The following is a 21,771-nucleotide window of genomic DNA, read 5'->3' on the forward strand; positions in this document are numbered from 1 at the left end:
TACGCTGCCCCCGGGGGGGGGGGTTACTTACGTTTGTCTCTCCGCTGCCCCCCCCCCCAGTGATTTTTCCCCCTTCCCATTGAGGAGAGGGGTAGTGGGTGGGGTGCCATAGTGGTTTCCCTTAGACAGTACAGTATGGGGGTACAGCTTATTGTGTGCCCAGAACATTCCTTCTCTGTATATTTGTATTTATACATATGGGTAGGGGGTGCCATAGTGGTTTCCCTTAGACAGTACAGTATGGGGTACAGCTTATTGTGTGCCCAGACATTCCTTCTCTGTATATTTGTATTTATACATATGGGTAGGAGGTGCCATAGTGTTTCCCTTAGACAGTACAGTATGGGGGTACAGCTTATTGTGTGCCCAGAACATTCCTTCTCTGTATAATTTGTATTTATACATATGGGTAGGGGGTGCCATAGTGTTTCCCTTAGACAGTACAGTATGGGGGTACAGCTTATGTGTGCCCAGAACATTCCTTCTCTGTATATTTGTATTATACATATGGGTAGGAGGTGCCATAGTGTTTCCCTTAGACAGTAAGTATGGGGGTACAGCTTATTGTGTGCCCAGAACATTCCTTCTCTGTATATTTGTATTATACATATGGGTAGGGGGTGCCATAGTGTTTCCCTTAGACAGTACAGTATGGGGGTACAGCTTATTGTGTGCCCAGAACATTCCTTCTCTGTATATTTGTATTTATACATTTGGGTAGGGGGTGCCATAGTGTTTCCCTTAGACAGTACAGTATGGGGGTACAGCTTATTGTGTGCCCAGAACATTCCTTCTCTGTATATTTGTATTTATACATATGGGTAGGAGGTGCCATAGTGTTTCCCTTAGACAGTACAGTATGGGGGTACAGCTTATTGTGTGCCCAGAACATTCCTTCTCTGTATATTTGTATTTATACATTTGGGTAGGGGGTGCCATAGTGTTTCCCTTAGACAGTACAGTATGGGGTACAGCTTATTGTGTGCCCAGAACATTCCTTCTCTGTATATTTGTATTTATACATATGGGTAGGGGGTGCCATAGTGTTTCCCTTAGACAGTACAGTATGGGGGTACAGCTTATTGTGTGCCCAGAACATTCCTTCTCTGTATATTTGTATTTATACATATGGGTAGGAGGTGCCATAGAGTTTTGGGGGACAGTTATTGGCCGTTAGCGAGCGGCTCATTAAGGCGCAGGAGAAGCAGCTGGAGGATCGTTAGTCGGTGACAATGATGTCTTAATAGGAAGTAAATTGTAATGAAGATCTCAGTTAATCTGAGGGAGTAATTACCTTCCCAAGGAGCTCGAGAAAAGGTGTAAGAAACAGGCCGGGCCTCGCGTCAGAAAACCTGTCATGTGGTGTCAGCGCCCCCCCCCCCTGTTTGTGTTCCCCACGTCGGGGGCTGTTAGTGGGGGGCTCGTCTCGCTCTGACATCTGCGTTGCTCCTTTTGATTTTGTGTGGAGCTGCGCCAGGTAGATTTAGCGATGTATAGATTAGCGGCGGGGGGGCTGTTAGCTGTGGCGGGGGGGGGGGGGCTGTTAGCTGTGTAATGGGGGGGGGCAACTCTATTTATTCTCCAAGTCTTTCTCAGAAGCTTTGTATTGGCTGAGGGGATTCTCTCTCTGATATTGGGGGATTGGAATTGGGGGGGTAACAATGAAACTTCCACCTAGTGGGGGTAACATTGCAGCTTATCTGCCCCAGGGCAAATCTGTCATCTTTTTACTGAAGTGATTTGGCCGGGGTCCAGCTGGGACCTCTAGGGGGCAGTATTCCCAGTCAGTTGGGGGGCAAAGCGGATGGGGGGGGGGTGACCCAAGGCCTGATGGGTCATTTCTTTATAAAAAGCTCAGTAGTGCGACACTTATATCAGTATCTGGGGGGGTCTTATTATCACCGCCGGCGGCCCCCCAACTGGCATTAACCATTTGTGTTCTTACAGTATCCCTGTATGTACAATAGCGCTAGGAATCGGGGGGGGATCCCCATACTTACAGTAGCGCTAGGGATCGGGGGGATCCCCGTACTGACAGTAGCGCTAGGGATCGGGGGGGGATCCCCGTACTTACAGTAGCGCTAGGGATCGGGGGGGGGATCCCATACTTACAGTAGCGCGATCCCCGTACTTACAGTAGCGCTAGGGATCGGGGGGATAGTAGCGCTAGGGAGGGGGATCCCCGTACTTACAGTAGCGCTAGGGATCGGGGGGGGGGGGGGGGGATCCCGTACTTACAGTAGCGCTAGGGATCGGGGGGGATCCCCGTACTTACAGTAGCGCTAGGGATCGGGGGGGATCCCGTACTTACAGTAGGGGGGGGGGATCCCCGTACTTACAGTAGCGCTAGGGATCGGGGGGAGTACTTACAGTAGCGCTAGGGATCGGGGGGATCCCCGTACTTACAGTAGCGCTAGGGATGGGGGGGATCCCCATACTTACAGTAGCGCTAGGGATCGGGGGGATCCCGTACTTACAGTAGCGCTAGGGATCGGGGGGGATACCCATACTTACAGTAGCGCTAGGGGGGGGATCCCCGTACTTACAGTAGCGCTAGGGATCGGGGGGGATACCCATACTTACAGTAGCGCTAGGGATCGGGGGGATCCCCGTACTTACAGTAGCGCTAGGGATCAGGGGGGATCCCCGTACTTACAGTAGCGCTAGGGATCAGGGGGGGATCCCCGTACTTACAGTAGCGCTAGGGATCAGGGGGGGATCCCCGTACTTACAGTAGTGCTAGGGATCGGGGGGGGGGGGATCCCCGTACTTACAGTAGCGCTAGGGATCGGGGGACTTACAGTAGCGCTAGGGGGGGGGGATCCCGTACTTACGTAGCGCTAGGGTCGGGGGGGGGGATCCCCGTACTTACAGTAGCGCTAGGGATCGGGGGATCCCCGTACTTACAGTAGCGCTAGGGATCGGGGGGGATACCCATACTTACAGTAGCGCTAGGGATCGGGGGATCCCCGTACTTACAGTAGCGCTAGGGATCAGGGGGGGATCCCCGTACTTACTGTAGCGCTAGGGATCAGGGGGGGATCCCCGTACTTACAGTAGCGCTAGGGATCAGGGGGGGATCCCCGTACTTACAGTAGTGCTAGGGATCGGGGGGGGGGGATCCCCGTACTTACAGTAGCGCTAGGGATCGGGGGGATCCCCGTACTTACAGTAGCGCTAGGGATCGGGGGGGGGGATCCCCGTACTTACAGTAGCGCTAGGGATCGGGGGGATCCCCGTACTTACAGTAGCGCTAGGGATCGGGGGGGGGGATCCCCGTACTTACAGTAGCGCTAGGGATCGGGGGGGGATCCCCGTACTTACAGTAGCGCTAGGGATCGGGGGGGGATCCCCGTACTTACAGTAGCGCTAGGGATCAGGGGGGGGGATCCCCGTACTTACAGTAGCGCTAGGAATCAGGGGGGGATCCCCGTACTTACAGTAGCGCTAGGGATCGGGGGGGGGGATCCCCGTACTTACAGTAGCGCTAGGAATAAGGGGGGGATCCCCGTACTTACAGTAGTGCTAGGGATCAGGGGGATCCCCGTACTTACAGTAGCGCTAGGGATCGGGGGGGGATCCCCGTACTTACAGTAGCGCTAGGGATCAGGGGGGGGATCCCCGTACTTACAGTAGCGCTAGGAATCAGGGGGGGATCCCGTACTTACAGTAGCGCTAGGGATCAGGGGGGGGATCCCCGTACTTACAGTAGCGCTAGGGATCGGGGGGGGGGGGATCCCCGTACTTACAGTAGCGCTAGGAATAAGGGGGGGATCCCCGTACTTACAGTAGTGCTAGGGATCAGGGGGATCCCCGTACTTACAGTAGCGCTAGGGATCGGGGGGGGGGGATCCCTGTACTTACAGTAGCGCTAGGGATCAGGGGGGGGGATCCCCGTACTTACAGTAGCGCTAGGAATCAGGGGGGGATCCCCGTACTTACAGTAGCGCTAGGGATCAGGGGGGATCCCCGTACTTACAGTAGCGCTAGGGATCAGGGGGGGATCCCCGTACTTACAGTAGTGCTAGGGATCGGGGGGGGGGGATCCCCGTACTTACAGTAGCGCTAGGGATCGGGGGGATCCCCGTACTTACAGTAGCGCTAGGGATCGGGGGGGGGGGGGGGGGATCCCCGTACTTACAGTAGCGCTAGGGATCGGGGGGGGGGGGATCCCCGTACTTACAGTAGCGCTAGGGATCGGGGGGATCCCCGTACTTACAGTAGCGCTAGGGATCGGGGGGGGATACCCATACTTACAGTAGCGCTAGGGATCGGGGGGATCCCCGTACTTACAGTAGCGCTAGGGATCAGGGGGGGATCCCCGTACTTACTGTAGCGCTAGGGATCAGGGGGGGATCCCCGTACTTACAGTAGCGCTAGGGATCAGGGGGGGATCCCCGTACTTACAGTAGTGCTAGGGATCGGGGGGGGGGATCCCCGTACTTACAGTAGCGCTAGGGATCGGGGGGATCCCCGTACTTACAGTAGCGCTAGGGATCGGGGGGGGGATCCCCGTACTTACAGTAGCGCTAGGGATCGGGGGGATCCCCGTACTTACAGTAGCGCTAGGGATCGGGGGGGGGATCCCCGTACTTACAGTAGCGCTAGGGATCGGGGGGGGATCCCCGTACTTACAGTAGCGCTAGGGATCGGGGGGGGATCCCCGTACTTACAGTAGCGCTAGGGATCAGGGGGGGGGATCCCCGTACTTACAGTAGCGCTAGGAATCAGGGGGGGATCCCCGTACTTACAGTAGCGCTAGGGATCGGGGGGGGGATCCCCGTACTTACAGTAGCGCTAGGAATAAGGGGGGGATCCCCGTACTTACAGTAGTGCTAGGGATCAGGGGGATCCCCGTACTTACAGTAGCGCTAGGGATCGGGGGGGGGATCCCCGTACTTACAGTAGCGCTAGGGATCAGGGGGGGGATCCCCGTACTTACAGTAGCGCTAGGAATCAGGGGGGGATCCCCGTACTTACAGTAGCGCTAGGGATCAGGGGGGGGGATCCCCGTACTTACAGTAGCGCTAGGGATCGGGGGGGGGGGATCCCCGTACTTACAGTAGCGCTAGGAATAAGGGGGGGATCCCCGTACTTACAGTAGTGCTAGGGATCAGGGGGATCCCCGTACTTACAGTAGCGCTAGGGATCGGGGGGGGGGGGATCCCTGTACTTACAGTAGCGCTAGGGATCAGGGGGGGGATCCCCGTACTTACAGTAGCGCTAGGAATCAGGGGGGGATCCCCGTACTTACAGTAGCGCTAGGGATCAGGGGGGGATCCCCGTACTTACAGTAGCGCTAGGGATCGGGGGGGGGATCCCCGTACTTACAGTAGCGCTAGGGATCGGGGGGGGATCCCCGTACTTACAGTAGCGCTAGGGATCGGGGGGGGGGATCCCCGTACTTACAGTAGCGCTAGGGATCGGGGGGGATCCCCGTACTTACAGTAGCGCTAGGGATCAGGGGGAATCCCCGTACTTACAGTAGCGCTAGGGATCGGGGGGGGATCCCCGTACTTACAGTAGCGCTAGGGATCGGGGGGGATCCCCGTAGTTACAGTAGCGCTAGGGATCAGGGGGAATCCCCGTACTTACAGTAGCGCTAGGGATCGGGGGAGGGATCCCCGTACTTACAGTAGCGCTAGGGATCGGGGGAGGGATCCCCGTACTTACAGTAGCGCTAGGGATCGGGGGAGGGATCCCCGTACTTACAGTAGGGCTAGGGATCAGGGGGGGATCCCCGTACTTACAGTAGCGCTAGGGATCAGGGGGGGATCCCCGTACTTACAGTAGCGCTAGGGATCGGGGGGAATCCCCGTACTTACAGTAGCGCTAGGGATCGGGGGAGGGATCCCCGTACTTACAGTAGCGCTAGGGATCGGGGGAATCTAATTGCCCCCCAAGTGTCCCATTAAGCTATTTCCTCTCTTCCATGTAACCTGCTCCCTATGGAGTGAGGGATCCGGGCAGCGAGTGGGAGAATCTGTCTGGGTTTCATGTCTCGCCGTCACTGAGCCTTCTGTTCTAATTAGCACCCCCCCCCCCCAAGTAATTAGTAATTAGTAATTAGTATTGTTCTGTGTGATGGTTGGATGTATCACCTGCTGTATCGCTCATTAATTGCCCCTCTTGTTGCCCTCGGTGCTGCTTGTGAGTTGGGCTTTTGTGCCACTTTGGTTTCCGGTGTCTGGATGTTCCCCTGTATCTGGGTTGGGGGAGAGCTGGGCACTATCCACGGGGAAATTAGATTGTAAGCTCCTTGGGTCAGGGCATGATACGTGTGCATAGCAGTAACATATTCATGTCTATACAACCCTATCATATGGCTGAATGCGGGTAATTGGCCAATCAGATTGTAATCACGGTGTCAGGGTTGGCACCTCCTTCCCCGGAGATTCGCTTTCCCTCGCCTGTGGGGGTAATAAGGGCGGCCCCCCTCTCGCTCCAATTGCCCCCCTCGTGCTTATTAACATTTCTCTCTCTCGCAACAGGTGCGCAATTATTTCTTATAAGTAAAATATTATCTGCCGCCCGAATTAGCCGGGGCGCTCGTTTGATTAAATAATCACCGCCGGCAGTTGCAAACGCACTCGAGTGCCGAGACGCCGACTCCGGCGGAATTTCCCCCGCGCAAAGCGATTGTTTCATTCTGTTTGTCCTACGGACGACTTGTCCCCTTGTTTAATTCGGTTTGTGGTACGGACGGCTCGTCCCCTTGTTTAATTCTGTCGTACGGACGGCTCGTCCCCTTGTTTAATTCTGTCGTACGGACGGCTCGTCCCCTTGTTTAATTCTGTCGTACGGACGGCTCGTCCCCTTGTTTAATTCGGTTTGTGGTACGGACGGCTCGTCCCCTTGTTTAATTCGGTTTGTGGTACGGATGGCTCGTCCCCTTGTTTAATTCAGTTTGTGGTACGGACGGCTCGTCCCCTTGTTTAATTCAGTTTGTGGTACGGACGGCTCGTCCCCTTGTTTAATTCTGTCATACGGACGGCTCGTCCCCTTGTTTAATTCTGTCGTACGGACGGCTCGTCCCCTTGTTTAATTCAGTTTGTCGTACGGACGGCTCGTCCCCTTGTTTAATTCAGTTTGTCGTACGGAGGGCTTGTCCCCTTGTTTAATTCAGTTTGTCGTACGGATGGCTCGTCCCCTTGTTTAATTCGGTTTGTTGTACGGATGGCTCGTCCCCTTGTTTAATTCGGTTTGTCGTACGGACGGCTCGTCCCCTTGTTTTATTCGGTTTGTCGTACGGACAACTCGTCCCCTTGTTTAATTCGGTTTGTCGTACGGACGACTTGTCCCCTTGTTTAATTCGGTTTGTCGTACGGACGGCTCGTCCCCTTGTTTAATTCGGTTTGTCGTACGGACGGCTTGTCCCCTTGTTTAATTCAGTTTGTCGTACGGACGGCTTGTCCCCTTGTTTTATTCTGTCGTACGGACGGCTCGTCCCCTTGTTTAATTCTGTCGTACGGACGGCTCGTCCCCTTGTTTAATTCGGTTTGTGGTACGGATGGCTCGTCCCCTTGTTTTATTCGGTTTGTCGTACGGACGACTTGTCCCCTTGTTTAATTCGGTTTGTCGTACGGACGGCTCGTCCCCTTGTTTAATTCGGTTTGTCGTACGGACGGCTCGTCCCCTTGTTTTATTCTGTCGTACGGACGGCTCGTCCCCTTGTTTAATTCTGTCGTACGGACGGCTCGTCCCCTTGTTTAATTCGGTTTGTCGTACGGACGGCTCGTCCCCTTGTTTTATTCGGTTTGTCGTACGGACAACTCGTCCCCTTGTTTAATTCGGTTTGTCGTACGGACGACTTGTCCCCTTGTTTAATTCGGTTTGTCGTACGGACGGCTCGTCCCCTTGTTTAATTCGGTTTGTCGTACGGACGGCTTGTCCCCTTGTTTAATTCAGTTTGTCGTACGGACGGCTTGTCCCCTTGTTTTATTCTGTCGTACGGACGGCTCGTCCCCTTGTTTAATTCTGTCGTACGGACGGCTCGTCCCCTTGTTTAATTCGGTTTGTGGTACGGATGGCTCGTCCCCTTGTTTTATTCGGTTTGTCGTACGGACGACTTGTCCCCTTGTTTAATTCGGTTTGTCGTACGGACGGCTCGTCCCCTTGTTTAATTCGGTTTGTCGTACGGACGGCTCGTCCCCTTGTTTTATTCTGTCGTACGGACGGCTCGTCCCCTTGTTTAATTCTGTCGTACGGACGGCTCGTCCCCTTGTTTAATTCGGTTTGTGGTACGGATGGCTCGTCCCCTTGTTTTATTCGGTTTGTCGTACGGACGACTTGTCCCCTTGTTTAATTCGGTTTGTCGTACGGACGGCTCGTCCCCTTGTTTAATTCGGTTTGTCGTACGGACGGCTTGTCCCCTTGTTTAATTCTGTCGTACGGACGACTTGTCCCCTTGTTTAATTCGGTTTGTCGTACGGACGGCTCGTCCCCTTGTTTAATTCGGTTTGTCGTACGGACGGCTCGTCCCCTTGTTTAATTCTGTCGTACGGACGGCTTGTCCCCTTGTTTAATTCGGTTTGTCGTACGGACGGCTCGTCCCCTTGTTTTATTCGGTTTGTCGTACGGACGACTCGTCCCCATGTTTTATTCGGTTTTTCGTACGGACGACTCGTCCCCTTGTTTAATTCGGTTTGTCGTACGGACGGCTCGTCCCCTTGTTTAATTCTGATTGTCATACGGACGGCTCGTCCCCTTGTTTAATTCAGTTTGTCATACGGACGACTCGTCCCCTTGTTTAATTCGGTTTGTCGTACGGACGGCTCGTCCCCTTGTTTAGTTCGGTTTGTCGTACGGACGGCTCGTCCCCTTGTTTAGTTCGGTTTGTCGTACAGACAGCTCGTCCCCTTGTTTAATTTGGTTTGTCGTACGGAGGGCTTGTCCCCTTGTTTAATTCAGTTTGTCGTACGGACGGCTTGTCCCCTTGTTTAATTCGGTTTGTTGTACGGATGGCTCGTCCCCTTGTTTAATTCGGTTTGTCGTACGGACGGCTCGTCCCCTTGTTTAATTCGGTTTGTCGTACGGACGGCTTGTCCCCTTGTTTAATTCGGTTTGTCGTACGGACGGCTCGTCCCCTTGTTTAATTCGGTTTGTCGTACGGACGGCTCGTCCCCTTGTTTAATTCGGTTTGTCGTACGGACGGCTTGTCCCCTTGTTTAATTCAGTTTGTCGTACGGACGACTTATCCCCTTGTTTAATTCGGTTTGTGGTACGGACGGCTCGTCCCCTTGTTTAATTCTGTCGTACGGACGGCTCGTCCCCTTGTTTAATTCGGTTTGTGGTACGGATGGCTCGTCCCCTTGTTTAATTCAGTTTGTGGTACCGACGGCTCGTCCCCTTGTTTAATTCGGTTTGTCGTACGGACGGCTCGTCCCCTTGTTTAATTCGGTTTGTCGTATGGACAGCTTGTCCCCTTGTTTAATTCGGTTTGTCGTATGGACGGCTTGTCCCCTTGTTTAATTCTGTCGTACGGACGACTTGTCCCCTTGTTTAATTCGGTTTGTCGTACGGACGGCTCGTCCCCTTGTTTAATTCGGTTTGTCGTACGGACGGCTCGTCCCCTTGTTTAATTCTGTCGTACGGACGGCTTGTCCCCTTGTTTAATTCGGTTTGTCGTACGGACGGCTCGTCCCCTTGTTTTATTCGGTTTGTCGTACGGACGACTCGTCCCCATGTTTTATTCGGTTTTTCGTACGGACGACTCGTCCCCTTGTTTAATTCGGTTTGTCGTACGGACGGCTCGTCCCCTTGTTTAATTCTGATTGTCATACGGACGGCTCGTCCCCTTGTTTAATTCAGTTTGTCATACGGACGACTCGTCCCCTTGTTTAATTCGGTTTGTCGTACGGACGGCTCGTCCCCTTGTTTAGTTCGGTTTGTCGTACGGACGGCTCGTCCCCTTGTTTAGTTCGGTTTGTCGTACAGACAGCTCGTCCCCTTGTTTAATTTGGTTTGTCGTACGGAGGGCTTGTCCCCTTGTTTAATTCAGTTTGTCGTACGGACGGCTTGTCCCCTTGTTTAATTCGGTTTGTTGTACGGATGGCTCGTCCCCTTGTTTAATTCGGTTTGTCGTACGGACGGCTCGTCCCCTTGTTTAATTCGGTTTGTCGTACGGACGGCTTGTCCCCTTGTTTAATTCGGTTTGTCGTACGGACGGCTCGTCCCCTTGTTTAATTCGGTTTGTCGTACGGACGGCTCGTCCCCTTGTTTAATTCGGTTTGTCGTACGGACGGCTTGTCCCCTTGTTTAATTCAGTTTGTCGTACGGACGACTTATCCCCTTGTTTAATTCGGTTTGTGGTACGGACGGCTCGTCCCCTTGTTTAATTCTGTCGTACGGACGGCTCGTCCCCTTGTTTAATTCGGTTTGTGGTACGGATGGCTCGTCCCCTTGTTTAATTCAGTTTGTGGTACCGACGGCTCGTCCCCTTGTTTAATTCGGTTTGTCGTACGGACGGCTCGTCCCCTTGTTTAATTCGGTTTGTCGTATGGACAGCTTGTCCCCTTGTTTAATTCGGTTTGTCGTATGGACAGCTTGTCCCCTTGTTTAATTCGGTTTGTCGTACGGACGGCTCGTCCCCTTGTTTAATTCGGTTTGTCGTACGGACGACTCGTCCCCTTGTTTAATTCGGTTTGTCGTACGGACGGCTCGTCCCCTTGTTTAATTCGGTTTGTCGTACGGACGGCTCGTCCCCTTGTTTTATTCGGTTTGTCGTACGGACGACTCGTCCCCTTGTTTTATTTGGTTTGTCGTACGGACGACTCGTCCCCTTGTTTAATTCGGTTTGTCGTACGGACGGCTCGTCCCCTTGTTTAATTCGGTTTGTCGTACGGACGACTCGTCCCCTTGTTTAATTCGGTTTGTCGTACGGACGGCTCGTCCCCTTGTTTAATTCTGATTGTCATACGGACGGCTCGTCCCCTTGTTTAATTCAGTTTGTCGTACGGACGGCTCGTCCCCTTGTTTAATTCGGTTTGTCGTACGGACAACTCGTCCCCTTGTTTAATTCGGTTTGTCGTACGGACGACTCGTCCCCTTGTTTAATTCGGTTTGTCGTACGGACGGCTCGTCCCCTTGTTTAATTCGGTTTGTCGTACGGACGACTCGTCCCCTTGTTTAATTCGGTTTGTCGTACGGACGGCTCGTCCCCTTGTTTAATTCTGATTGTCATACGGACGGCTCATCCCCTTGTTTAATTCAGTTTGTCGTACGGACGGCTCGTCCCCTTGTTTAATTCGGTTTGTCGTACGGACGGCTCGTCCCCTTGTTTAATTCTGATTGTCATACGGACGGCTCATCCCCTTGTTTAATTCAGTTTGTCGTACGGACGGCTCGTCCCCTTGTTTAATTCGGTTTGTCGTACGGACAACTCGTCCCCTTGTTTAATTCGGTTTGTGGTACGGATGGCTCGTCCCCTTGTTTAATTCAGTTTGTGGTACGGAGGGCTTGTCCCCTTGTTTAATTCAGTTTGTCGTACGGACGGCTCGTCCCCTTGTTTAATTTGGTTTGTCGTACGGACGGCTCGTCCCCTTGTTTTATTCTGTTACGGACGGCGAGTCCCCCACTAACTGTTGGCCCGAACTTTATCCTTATAAAATAATCCGTCGAACACGTGTAACGGGCGGCCGGGGTCTCGGCGTGCTGCCTGCGAGAGCGCCGTGGAACGACGTCTGCATTCAATTAGAAAACCCAAAGGTTGGAAACATAAAACCTGCTGTTTTTTTTGTGTGTGTTAATAATTCAGTTTGTGAGAGAGGGAGAGACAGGCAATGGGAATATAAAGGGTCGGGCTGCCACGGGGGAGGTTTATTTGTCGAGAGCGCTGAGCGAGGCGGCGAGAGCCGTGGGATCGTTCCTGGAGCGAAGGAGCTGAATCCGGCGCGGAGAGCAACTGTCAGCCGACCAATTGCACGTAGGTAACTGCTCTCTTATCGCGATCTTTGGCCAAACCAACCCCCCAAATTACTGGCGGGATTCCAACTCCCAGAGATGGGGCTGGGAAAAAAAAATAAAAAAATGAAGACGATCTCGTAAATTCCTGTTTCCGGAACTGTCGCCTGTCGATAAATACCCGGCAGTTAAACTTAACCGCCCCCCCTCCCAGGACGCTGTCTCTTTAATTGGGGGGGTGGCTAGTGAACTTGGGAGAAAAGTTTCTTAATTTAAAAAGAAATCAAAATATTCCGAAATCGGTTAAATCTTTATTTATTATTCTCACAGGGACGTTGAGTTTATTTCCCGGGGATTTTAGGGTTTCGGCCCCCGATTTTCCTTCTTTTTCTGCTTTTATGAAATTATTTATAAGAACAAAATGTCACTGAATTTGCACTGAAATTTCTAAATTATTATTTGATTCCCTTGGAAAAAATTCAGAATGATTTCAATTATTTTTCATTTTGATATTTTGTATAAATGTCTCGTTTCTACGTATACGGGCAGCAATGATGTATTGTATATACACAGCCACCTTGCCCACAGAGCTTACACTCTATTGCCCGAGGCTGAAATAATTGTTTAAAAAAAAAAATTCAGTCCATAGAATGTTTAATATCAACATTTCATATTTTGAAAAATTATATTTCATTTTTTTGGGGGTAAATTGTAAAATTCTATAAAAATATTCCTACACCAACTGTGATATTTAGTTATTATTTATTATTTATTATATTTCATTCAATTATTATTTTTTTTATGTATTTTATTAAATATTTATTTTATTTCAAATTTAATTTATTTACTTGAATTTTAAAACAAAAACTATAATTTTTAAATACAAATATTTTTTATTTTGAAATGTTTGTTTACATATTTTATTATAAATGTTAAATACAAGTATTTATTTTTGAAAAAATGATAGAATTTTTTAAACAGAAATATTTAATTTTAAATAAAATCATAAATATTTTAGGAAAATGATATTATTTTTTAAATACATTTTTAAAAATTTTTTTTAAATAGGTTTTATTTTTAAATGAAATATTTCTATTTAAAAAAAATTAAAAAAAATAAATACTTGTATTTAAAAAATAATATCATTTTCCTAAAATATTTATCATAGGTTTTATTTTAAAATTAAATATTTCTATCATAAATATTTTAGGAAAATGATGTTATTTTTTAATACAAGTATTTATTTTATTTGATATAAAAAATTGTATAAAAAAATTGAATTTTTTTTTTTTATATTAGCCCCAATTTTTAATTTTTTTTGTAAGTAGAGTGCAAGCTTCTCGTTATATATTTATAGGAATTCAGTGTTTGGCGGCTTCGTTCCCATAATGAACATTTTTCCCTGAAATATTGGAGAATTTGATAGAAATCGGCGATTGTAACGCGGCACAAACGCACGTTTAGTAACAAAAACAAACCGCCGAGGGGCGGAGTGAGAGAGTGAGGGGCGGAGCGAGTGTGCGAAGGGCGGAGCTTGTGGCGTGGAATCTAAATAAATAAGCGGAATTCCATAGAAAACGCACGGATCTTCGCTTGGGAAATTGTGTGGGGACCTGAGCCGCTTCCAATTCAAACGCTTTGGGCTCAATTTTTTGGTTTTGTTTTTCTGTGGTTGAAACTGTGAGATTTTTGCAGAATGGGAATCCCTGGGCGGGAGGCGCGGCTCGTCTTTCCGTGGGTTGGAGAACGTTCCGTGGAATATAATATGGGGGGGGCGGCTGCCTCCCAGCCCACTTGCACAGACATGTTCCTGCATTTGGTTCTGTAGGGACAGCTTTGCCTTTGCTGTAGCCCTATAGATCCAACCAATCACAGCCTGCAGAGCAGCTCCATACTCACCCAACCAATCCCAGTTCTCTTTTTCATGTTCTATTGATCAATGTTTAATGGGAATAACTTTTAAATAAATATTGTCCCAGTATAATTCAAGTTGATCCAGTTGGAGGTGAATAAGCCCCACCCACATATTGAGTAAATATAAAGGCGAGAATGGGGTTTGTATATTTGAACCCCCCCAATGTATCCCTCTCTTGGTAGGGAACCCCATAACCTAACTGCCCTTACAGTAAGGAACCCCTTCCTATGCTGATGGTGAGACCCCCTTTCCTCCCCACCCCCAATGTATCACTCATTCCCCTTCTCTTGGTAGGGAACCCCATAACCTGACTGCCCTTACAGTAAGGAACCCCTTCCTATGCTGATGGTGAGATCTCCTTTCCTCCCCACCCCCAAGGTATCACTCATTCCCCCTCTCTTGGTAGGGAACCCCATAACCTAACTGCCCTTACAGTAAGGAACCCCTTCCTATGCTGATGGTGAGACCCCCTTTCCTCCCCACCCCCAATGTATCACTCATTCCCCTTCTCTTGGTAGGGAACCCCATAACCTGACTGCCCTTACAGTAAGGAACCCCTTCCTATGCTGATGGTGAGATCTCCTTTCCTCCCCACCCCCAAGGTATCACTCATTCCCCCTCTCTGGGTAGGGAACCCCATAACCTGACTGCCCTTACAGTAAGGAACCCCTTCCTATGCTGATGGTGAGATCCCCTTTCCTCCCCACCCCCAATGTATCACTCATTCCCCCTCTCTTGGTAGGGAATCCCATAACCTGACTGCCCTTACAGTAAGGAACCCCTTCCTATGCTGATGGTGAGACCCCCTTTCCTCCCCACCCCCAATGTATCACTCATTCCCCCTCTCTGGGTAGGGAACCCCATAACCTGACTGCCCTTACAGTAAGGAACTCCTTCCTATGCTGATGGTGAGATCCCCTTTCCTCCCCCCCCCCCAATGTATAACTCATTCCCCCTCTCTGGGTAGGGAACCCCATAACCTGACTGCCCTTACAGTAAGGAACCCCTTCCTATGCTGATGGTGAGATCCCCTTTCCTCCCCCCCAATGTATCACTCATTCCCCCTCTCTGGGTAGGGAACCCCATAACCTGACTGTCCTTACAGTAAGGAACCCCTTCCTATGCTGATGGTGAGATCCCCTTTCCTCCCCACCCCCAATGTATCACTCATTCCCCCTCTCTGGGTAGGGAACCCCATAACCTGACTGCCCTTACAGTAAGGAACCCCTTCCCATGCTGATGGTGAGATCCCCTTTCCTCCCCACCCCCAATGTATCACTCATTCCCCCTCTCTTGGTAGGGAACCCCATAACCTGACTGCCCTTACAGTAAGGAACCCCTTCCTATGCTGATGGTGAGATCCCCTTTCCTCCCCACCCCCAATGTATCACTCATTCCCCCTCTCTTGGTAGGGAATCCCATAACCTGACTGTCCTTACAGTAAGGAACCCCTTCCTATGCTGATGGTGAGATCCCCTTTCCTCCCCACCCCCAATGTATCACTCATTCCCCCTCTCTGGGTAGGGAATCCCATAACCTGACTGTCCTTACAGTAAGGAACCCCTTCCTATGCTGATGGTGAGATCCCCTTTCCTCCCCACCCCCAATGAATCACTCATTCCCCTTCTCTTGGTAGGGAATCCCATAACCTGACTGCCCTTACAGTAAGGAACCCCTTCCTATGCTGATGGTGAGATCCCCTTTCCCCCCCACCCCCAATGAATCACTCATTCCCCTTCTCTTGGTAGGGAACCCCATAACCTAACTGCCCTTACAGTAAGGAACCCCTCCCTATGCTGATGGTGAGATCCCCTTTCCTCCCCACCCCCAATGTATCACTCATTCCCCCTCTCTAGGTAGGGAATCCCATAACCTGACTGCCCTTACAGTAAGGAACCCCGTCCTATGCTGATGGTGAGATCTCCTTTCCTCCCTCCCCCAATGTATCACTCATTCCCCCTCTCTTGGTAGGGAATCCCATAACCTGACTGTCCTTACAGTAAGGAACCCCTTCCTATGCTGATGGTGAGATCCCCTTTCCCCCCCACCCCCAATGAATCACTCATTCCCCTTCTCTTGGTAGGGAACCCCATAACCTAACTGCCCTTACAGTAAGGAACCCCTTCCTATGCTGATGGTGAGATCCCCTTTCCTCCCCACCCCCAATGTATCACTCATTCCCCCTCTCTGGGTAGGGAATCCCATAACCTGACTGCCCTTACAGTAAGGAACCCCGTCCTATGCTGATGGTGAGATCTCCTTTCCTCCCTCCCCCAATGTATCACTCATTCCCCCTCTCTTGGTAGGGAATCCCATAACCTGACTGCCCTTACAGTAAGGAACCCCGTCCTATGCTGATGGTGAGATCTCCTTTCCTCCCCACCCCCAATGTATCACTCATTCCCCCTCTCTGGGTAGGGAATCCCATAACCTGACTGCCCTTACAGTAAGGAACCCCTTCCTATGCTGATGGTGAGATCCCCTTTCCTCCCCACCCCCAATGTATCACTCATTCCCCCTCTCTGGGTAGGGAATCCCATAACCTGACTGCCCTTACAGTAAGGAACCCCGTCCTATGCTGATGGTGAGATCTCCTTTCCTCCCTCCCCCAATGTATCACTCATTCCCCCTCTCTTGGTAGGGAATCCCATAACCTGACTGCCCTTACAGTAAGGAACCCCGTCCTATGCTGATGGTGAGATCTCCTTTCCTCCCCACCCCCAATGTATCACTCATTCCCCCTCTCTGGGTAGGGAATCCCATAACCTGACTGCCCTTATAGTGAGGAACCCCTTCCTATGCTGATGGTGAGATCCCCTTTCCTCCCCACCCCCAATGTATCACTCATTCCCCCTCTCTGGGTAGGGAATCCCATAACCTGACTGCCCTTATAGTGAGGAACCCCTTCCTATGCTGATGGTGAGATCCCCTTTCCTCCCCACCCCCAATGTATCACTCATTCCCCCTCTCTAGGTAGGGAATCCCATAACCTGACAGCCCTTACAGTAAGGAACCCCTTCCTATGCTGATGGTGAGATCTCCTTTCCTCCCCACCCCCAATGTATCACTCATTCCCCCTCTCTGGGTAGGGAACCCCATAACCTGACAGCCCTTACAGTAAGGAACCCCTTCCTATGCTGATGGTGAGATCCCCTTTCCTCCCCACCCCCAATGTATCACTCATTCCCCCTCTCTGGGTAGGGAACCCCATAACCTGACAGCCCTTACAGTAAGGAACCCCTTCCTATGCTGATGGTGAGATCCCCTTTCCTCCCCACCCTCAATGAATCACTCATTCCCCCTCTCTGGGTAGGGAACCCCATAACCTGACTGCCCTTACAGTAAGGAACCCCTTCCTATGCTGATGGTGAGATCTCCATATATTGTCTCTGTGGGGTCTCATTGCCAGTTGGAATGTTGGTTTATATTCTCAGCAGGGCTTAGTTATGGGGCCGTCGGGGGCTGTTTGGGCTGAAGTGTAAGGGCTGATTTTGGATCTAAGTCCGGACCTGATTCTCAGTTGCTGTTTTTATAGGAGAAGGAAACATAAAGCCACTGGGGGGGCCACATTGCCAGGTACCCGCCCGGGGGCCAATAGAATGGAGTTGTTTCCCTCCCATAGAAATACATGGAATTACGTTGGGAAATGTGTCTTTTTATGACATTATTTGTACAGGTGCATCCAATGCCCTTGAGTTCCAGACTTTCAGTTCCGTGCCCCCCCCCATTGGCAAAGAGCCAACTGCCAGTCACTCTGTTTCCAACGGAATAAAGGGGCCCATAAAGGGATTAGAGTGCCCAGCGCCCAATGTGGGCCAGTCTGCCATCTTTGGGTGGGGTCTTATAGGGCCGGCCCACACATCTCTATGGGGCAGTGTCTGTCCCTTTATGCACCGCTGGTTCTTTCCCTTTAGACAGAAATCAGCTGCCTTGTGCTACATTGGGTCAGGAGTCAGAACCAGCAGTGCAGAGAAGGGAAAGGGACAGACACAGTGACAGTTACACATAACTATAAACCCAGTGAGAATGAGGAATGAATGGGTATTGGGGAGTTGTATCAGGAGTCAGAACCAGCAGTGCAGGGAAGGGAAAGGGACAGACACAGTGACAGTTACACATAACTATAAACCCAGTGAGAATGAGGGATGAATGGGTATTGGGGAGTTGTATCAGGAGTCAGAACCAGCAGTGCAGGGAAGGGAAAGGGACAGACACAGTGACAGTTACACATAACTATAAACCCAGTGAGAATGAGGGATGAATGGGTATTGGGGAGTTGTATCAGGAGTCAGAACCAGCAGTGCAGGGAAGGGAAAGGGACAGACACAGTGACAGTTACACATAACTATAAACCCAGTGAGAATGAGGGATGAATGGGTATTGGGGAGTTGTATCAGGAGTCAGAACCAGCAGTGCAGGGAAGGGAAAGGGACAGACACAGTGACAGTTACACATAACTATAAACCCAGTGAGAATGAGGAATGAATGGATATTGGGGAGTTGTATCAGGAGTCAGAACCAGCAGTGCAGGGAAGGGAAAGGGACAGACACAGTGACAGTTACACATAACTATAAACCCAGTGAGAATGAGGGATGAATGGGTATTGGGGAGTTGTATCAGGAGTCAGAACCAGCAGTGCAGGGAAGGGAAAGGGACAGACACAGTGACAGTTACACATAACTATAAACCCAGTGAGAATGAGGGATGAATGGGTATTGGGGAGTTGTATCAGGAGTCAGAACCAGCAGTGCAGGGAAGGGAAAGGGACAGACACAGTGACAGTTACACATAACTATAAACCCAGTGAGAATGAGGAATGAATGGGTATTGGGGAGTTGTATCAGGAGTCAGAACCAGCAGTGCAGGGAAGGGAAAGGGACAGACACAGTGACAGTTACACATAACTATAAACCCAGTGAGAATGAGTAATGAATGGATATTGGGGAGTTGTATCAGGAGTCAGAACCAGCAGTGCAGAGAATAGAAGCAATTTGCACACAATACACTGACAGACAATAATAAGAGAAGTCCCGGCACCCTGCCCTTGCGCCCAGCTCGCTAGTCGGATTCCCTGCACCCTCTGTTCTGCCCCCCAGAGCACAATTAGGGCATTTAGGAAGGAGTCAATGGAACATATGGGCGACGTAACAATGGGCATGTGATGGGAGACAAAGGGGTGTCAGTGTTCTGGAGTCGGAACTTAATCATATTGGTTGAGCTGTTTGTAACCAAAGAGAGAGGGGACATAATAGGGGGCTTTGTGGTGGGTTTCTATAGGAGAAGGGGGGGCTTTATCTTGTGATGCATTCGGGGAGCAGTTGAAAGACTTTTAGCCTCGGCCGGGGTGAGAGCGACGGCTCCGGGGGCACAAAGTGCTTTTTTTTTTATCCTCTGAAGCCCCCGCGCTCGATTGTCACTTTCTTCTAATGTTTTGCCGTTTATTTATTTATTTAGCCCTTTGACTTTTCTGCAGCTTTTTCTTTTGTGACATTTGAAAGCAAAAAAGGAGATCAACTGGGGGGGGGGGGGGGGGGCAGCAATGAGCGGCGAAATAATACACTGGCTCTGGGAAAGGCAGACATCACAGCTCTTCTGATGTGCCCCCAACTGCCCCCCCCTGCGCATTGGCACATAGGGGGGTGTATGGGAATGCAGCATAAACCCCCACTTCCTTCCTCCCTATACCTGTAGCACTGCAACCCGGGGAAACACTATGGCACCTCCTACCCATATGTATAAATACAAATATACAGAGAAGGAATGTTCTGGGCACACAATAAGCTGTACCCCCATACTGTACTGTCTAAGGGAAACACTATGGCACCCCCTACCCATATGTATAAATACAAATATACAGAGAGGGAATGTTCTGGGCACACAATAAGCTGTACCCCCATACTGTACTGTCTAAGGGAAACACTATGGCACCCCCTACCCATATGTAGAAATACAATACGGCTGTGCTTTAAAAATATTAATGATTTACCAAATTTTGTGATCTCAATTCTTGAATAAGAAGGAATTAATATCCAGCCTCAGGCTTTACTTCAGTTGCTATGTACTTATTCCCTGGCAACCAGGTCTTCCAATCGCAAAGCTTCCCTTCCAGGCCACACCCACTTGTCTCTTATGAGCATTATGTTAAATAAATGTAGAGCAGGTATGTGAGTCCTGGAGATGCTGCCCCCCACCTTACCCATGGTCCTTCCTTCTGTCCCCCCCAGGCACACCGGAGAGCTTAGCGGAGAAAGAGCGGCAGCTTTCCACCATGATCACCCAACTCATCAGCCTCCGAGAGCAACTCCTGGCGGCGCACGATGAGCAGAAGAAACTGGCAGCTTCACAGATAGAGAAACAGAGGCAACAAATGGACTTGGCGCGGCAGCAGCAGGAACAGGTGATACCCCCGGGGGCAGAAACTGAGATGTCTCTGTGGGGGAAATGCCACCCCAATTCTTAGTGCCCCGGCACTTGGGCAAAGTCATGCAATATGGAACATACACTGGGGTAACAGTCACCCCACTATAGTTCCAGGGGTACCCAGGGCACAAATAAGCACTCACCCCAAATCCCCCCCTAACTGGCCTTCAGGCTGGGCCCCCTTAGCCCATAACAAGGTTACAGATATATAGAAACATTGGGGTAACAGTCACCCCACTATAGTTCCAGGGGTACCCAGGGCACAAATAAGCACTCACCCCAAATCCCCCCCTAACTGGCCTTCAGGCTGGGCCCCCTTAGCCCATAACAAGGTTACAGACATATAGAAACATTGGGGTAACAGTCTCCCCGCTATAGTTCCAGGGGTACCCAGGGCACAAATAAGCACTCACCCCAAATCCCCCCCTAACTGGCCTTCAGGCTGGGCCCCCTTAGCCCATAACAAGGTTACAGATATATAGAAACATTGGGGTAACAGTCACCCCGCTATAGTTCCAGGGGTACCCAGGGCACAAATAAGCACTCACCCCAAATCCCCCCTAACTGGCCTTCAGGCTGGGCCCCCTTAGCCCATAACAAGGTTACAGATATATAGAAACATTGGGGTAACAGTCACCCTGCTATAGTTCCAGGGGTACCCAGGGCACAAATAAGCACTCACCCCAAATCCCCCCCTAACTGGCCTTCAGGCTGGGCCCCCTTAGCCCATAACAAGGTTACAGATATATAGACACATTGGGGTAACAGTCACCCCGCTATAGTTCCAGGGGTACCCAGGGCACAAATAAGCCCTCACCCCAAATCCCCCCCTAACTGGCCTTCAGGCTGGGCCCCCTTAGCCCATAACAAGGTTACAGATATATAGAAACATTGGGGTAACAGTCACCCCGCTATAGTTCCAGGGGTACCCAGGGCACAAATAAGCACTCACCCCAAATCCCCCCCTAACTGGCCTTCAGGCTGGGCCCCCTTAGCCCATAACAAGGTTACAGATATATAGAAATGAGGGTTTGCTTTGCCTTTAAACCTGTATGTGCAGTTGTTGCCAGTAGTGGGGGGCTGTGCGCTGGGGGCCCCCCCTTTCGCGTCTCTATCAGACAGACAGTCCCAAATTAATGTTCTTTTTGAAAGAATCTGACATTATTACCAGAATTATTAATTTTTGCCTGTAATTTGGATGTTCGGGGGGGGGGGGGGGGCTGAACGCTCGGGTGAATTTAATACGTTACGACTTGTGCAGTTTTATGGCCTCGGATGTTTTTCTCCCCAAATCGGGCCGGGGGGGGGGCGTATCCCCCAATGGAGCGGCGGATAGCGGAGGGGAGGGGCCGGCGGTGTCATGGCGCCGCTGCGCTGACGATCCAGTAATTAACTATTGACACTTGTGAATACGGCAGCACAAATTAATCCTGACACATTGGCGGCCGAGTGATATCTTACAGCGAAGCCTCAGTAATTATATTTCAAAATGAAAATTAAATGACACTTTTAACGAGGTTGTCATGCTCAGCGG

The 21,771-nt window shown here is 50.6% G+C and overlaps 1 protein-coding gene across 4 annotated transcripts in view; it reads left to right on the forward strand.

Annotated features, from left to right (window-relative positions):
* The window catches only part of sox6 (SRY-box 6), a 327,769-nt gene that overhangs the window by 202,524 nt on the left and 103,474 nt on the right, over window positions 1–21,771 (forward strand). For all 4 annotated transcript variants that reach the window (XM_031899826.1, XM_031899825.1, NM_001123415.1 and 1 more), the window contains 1 exon segment: window positions 20,042–20,214. In XM_031899826.1, coding sequence (XP_031755686.1) covers window positions 20,042–20,214 — 173 coding nt within the window.

Source organism: Xenopus tropicalis, chromosome 4, assembly GCF_000004195.4.
Source record: "Xenopus tropicalis strain Nigerian chromosome 4, UCB_Xtro_10.0, whole genome shotgun sequence".
NCBI classification, from domain to species: domain Eukaryota; kingdom Metazoa; phylum Chordata; class Amphibia; order Anura; family Pipidae; genus Xenopus; species Xenopus tropicalis.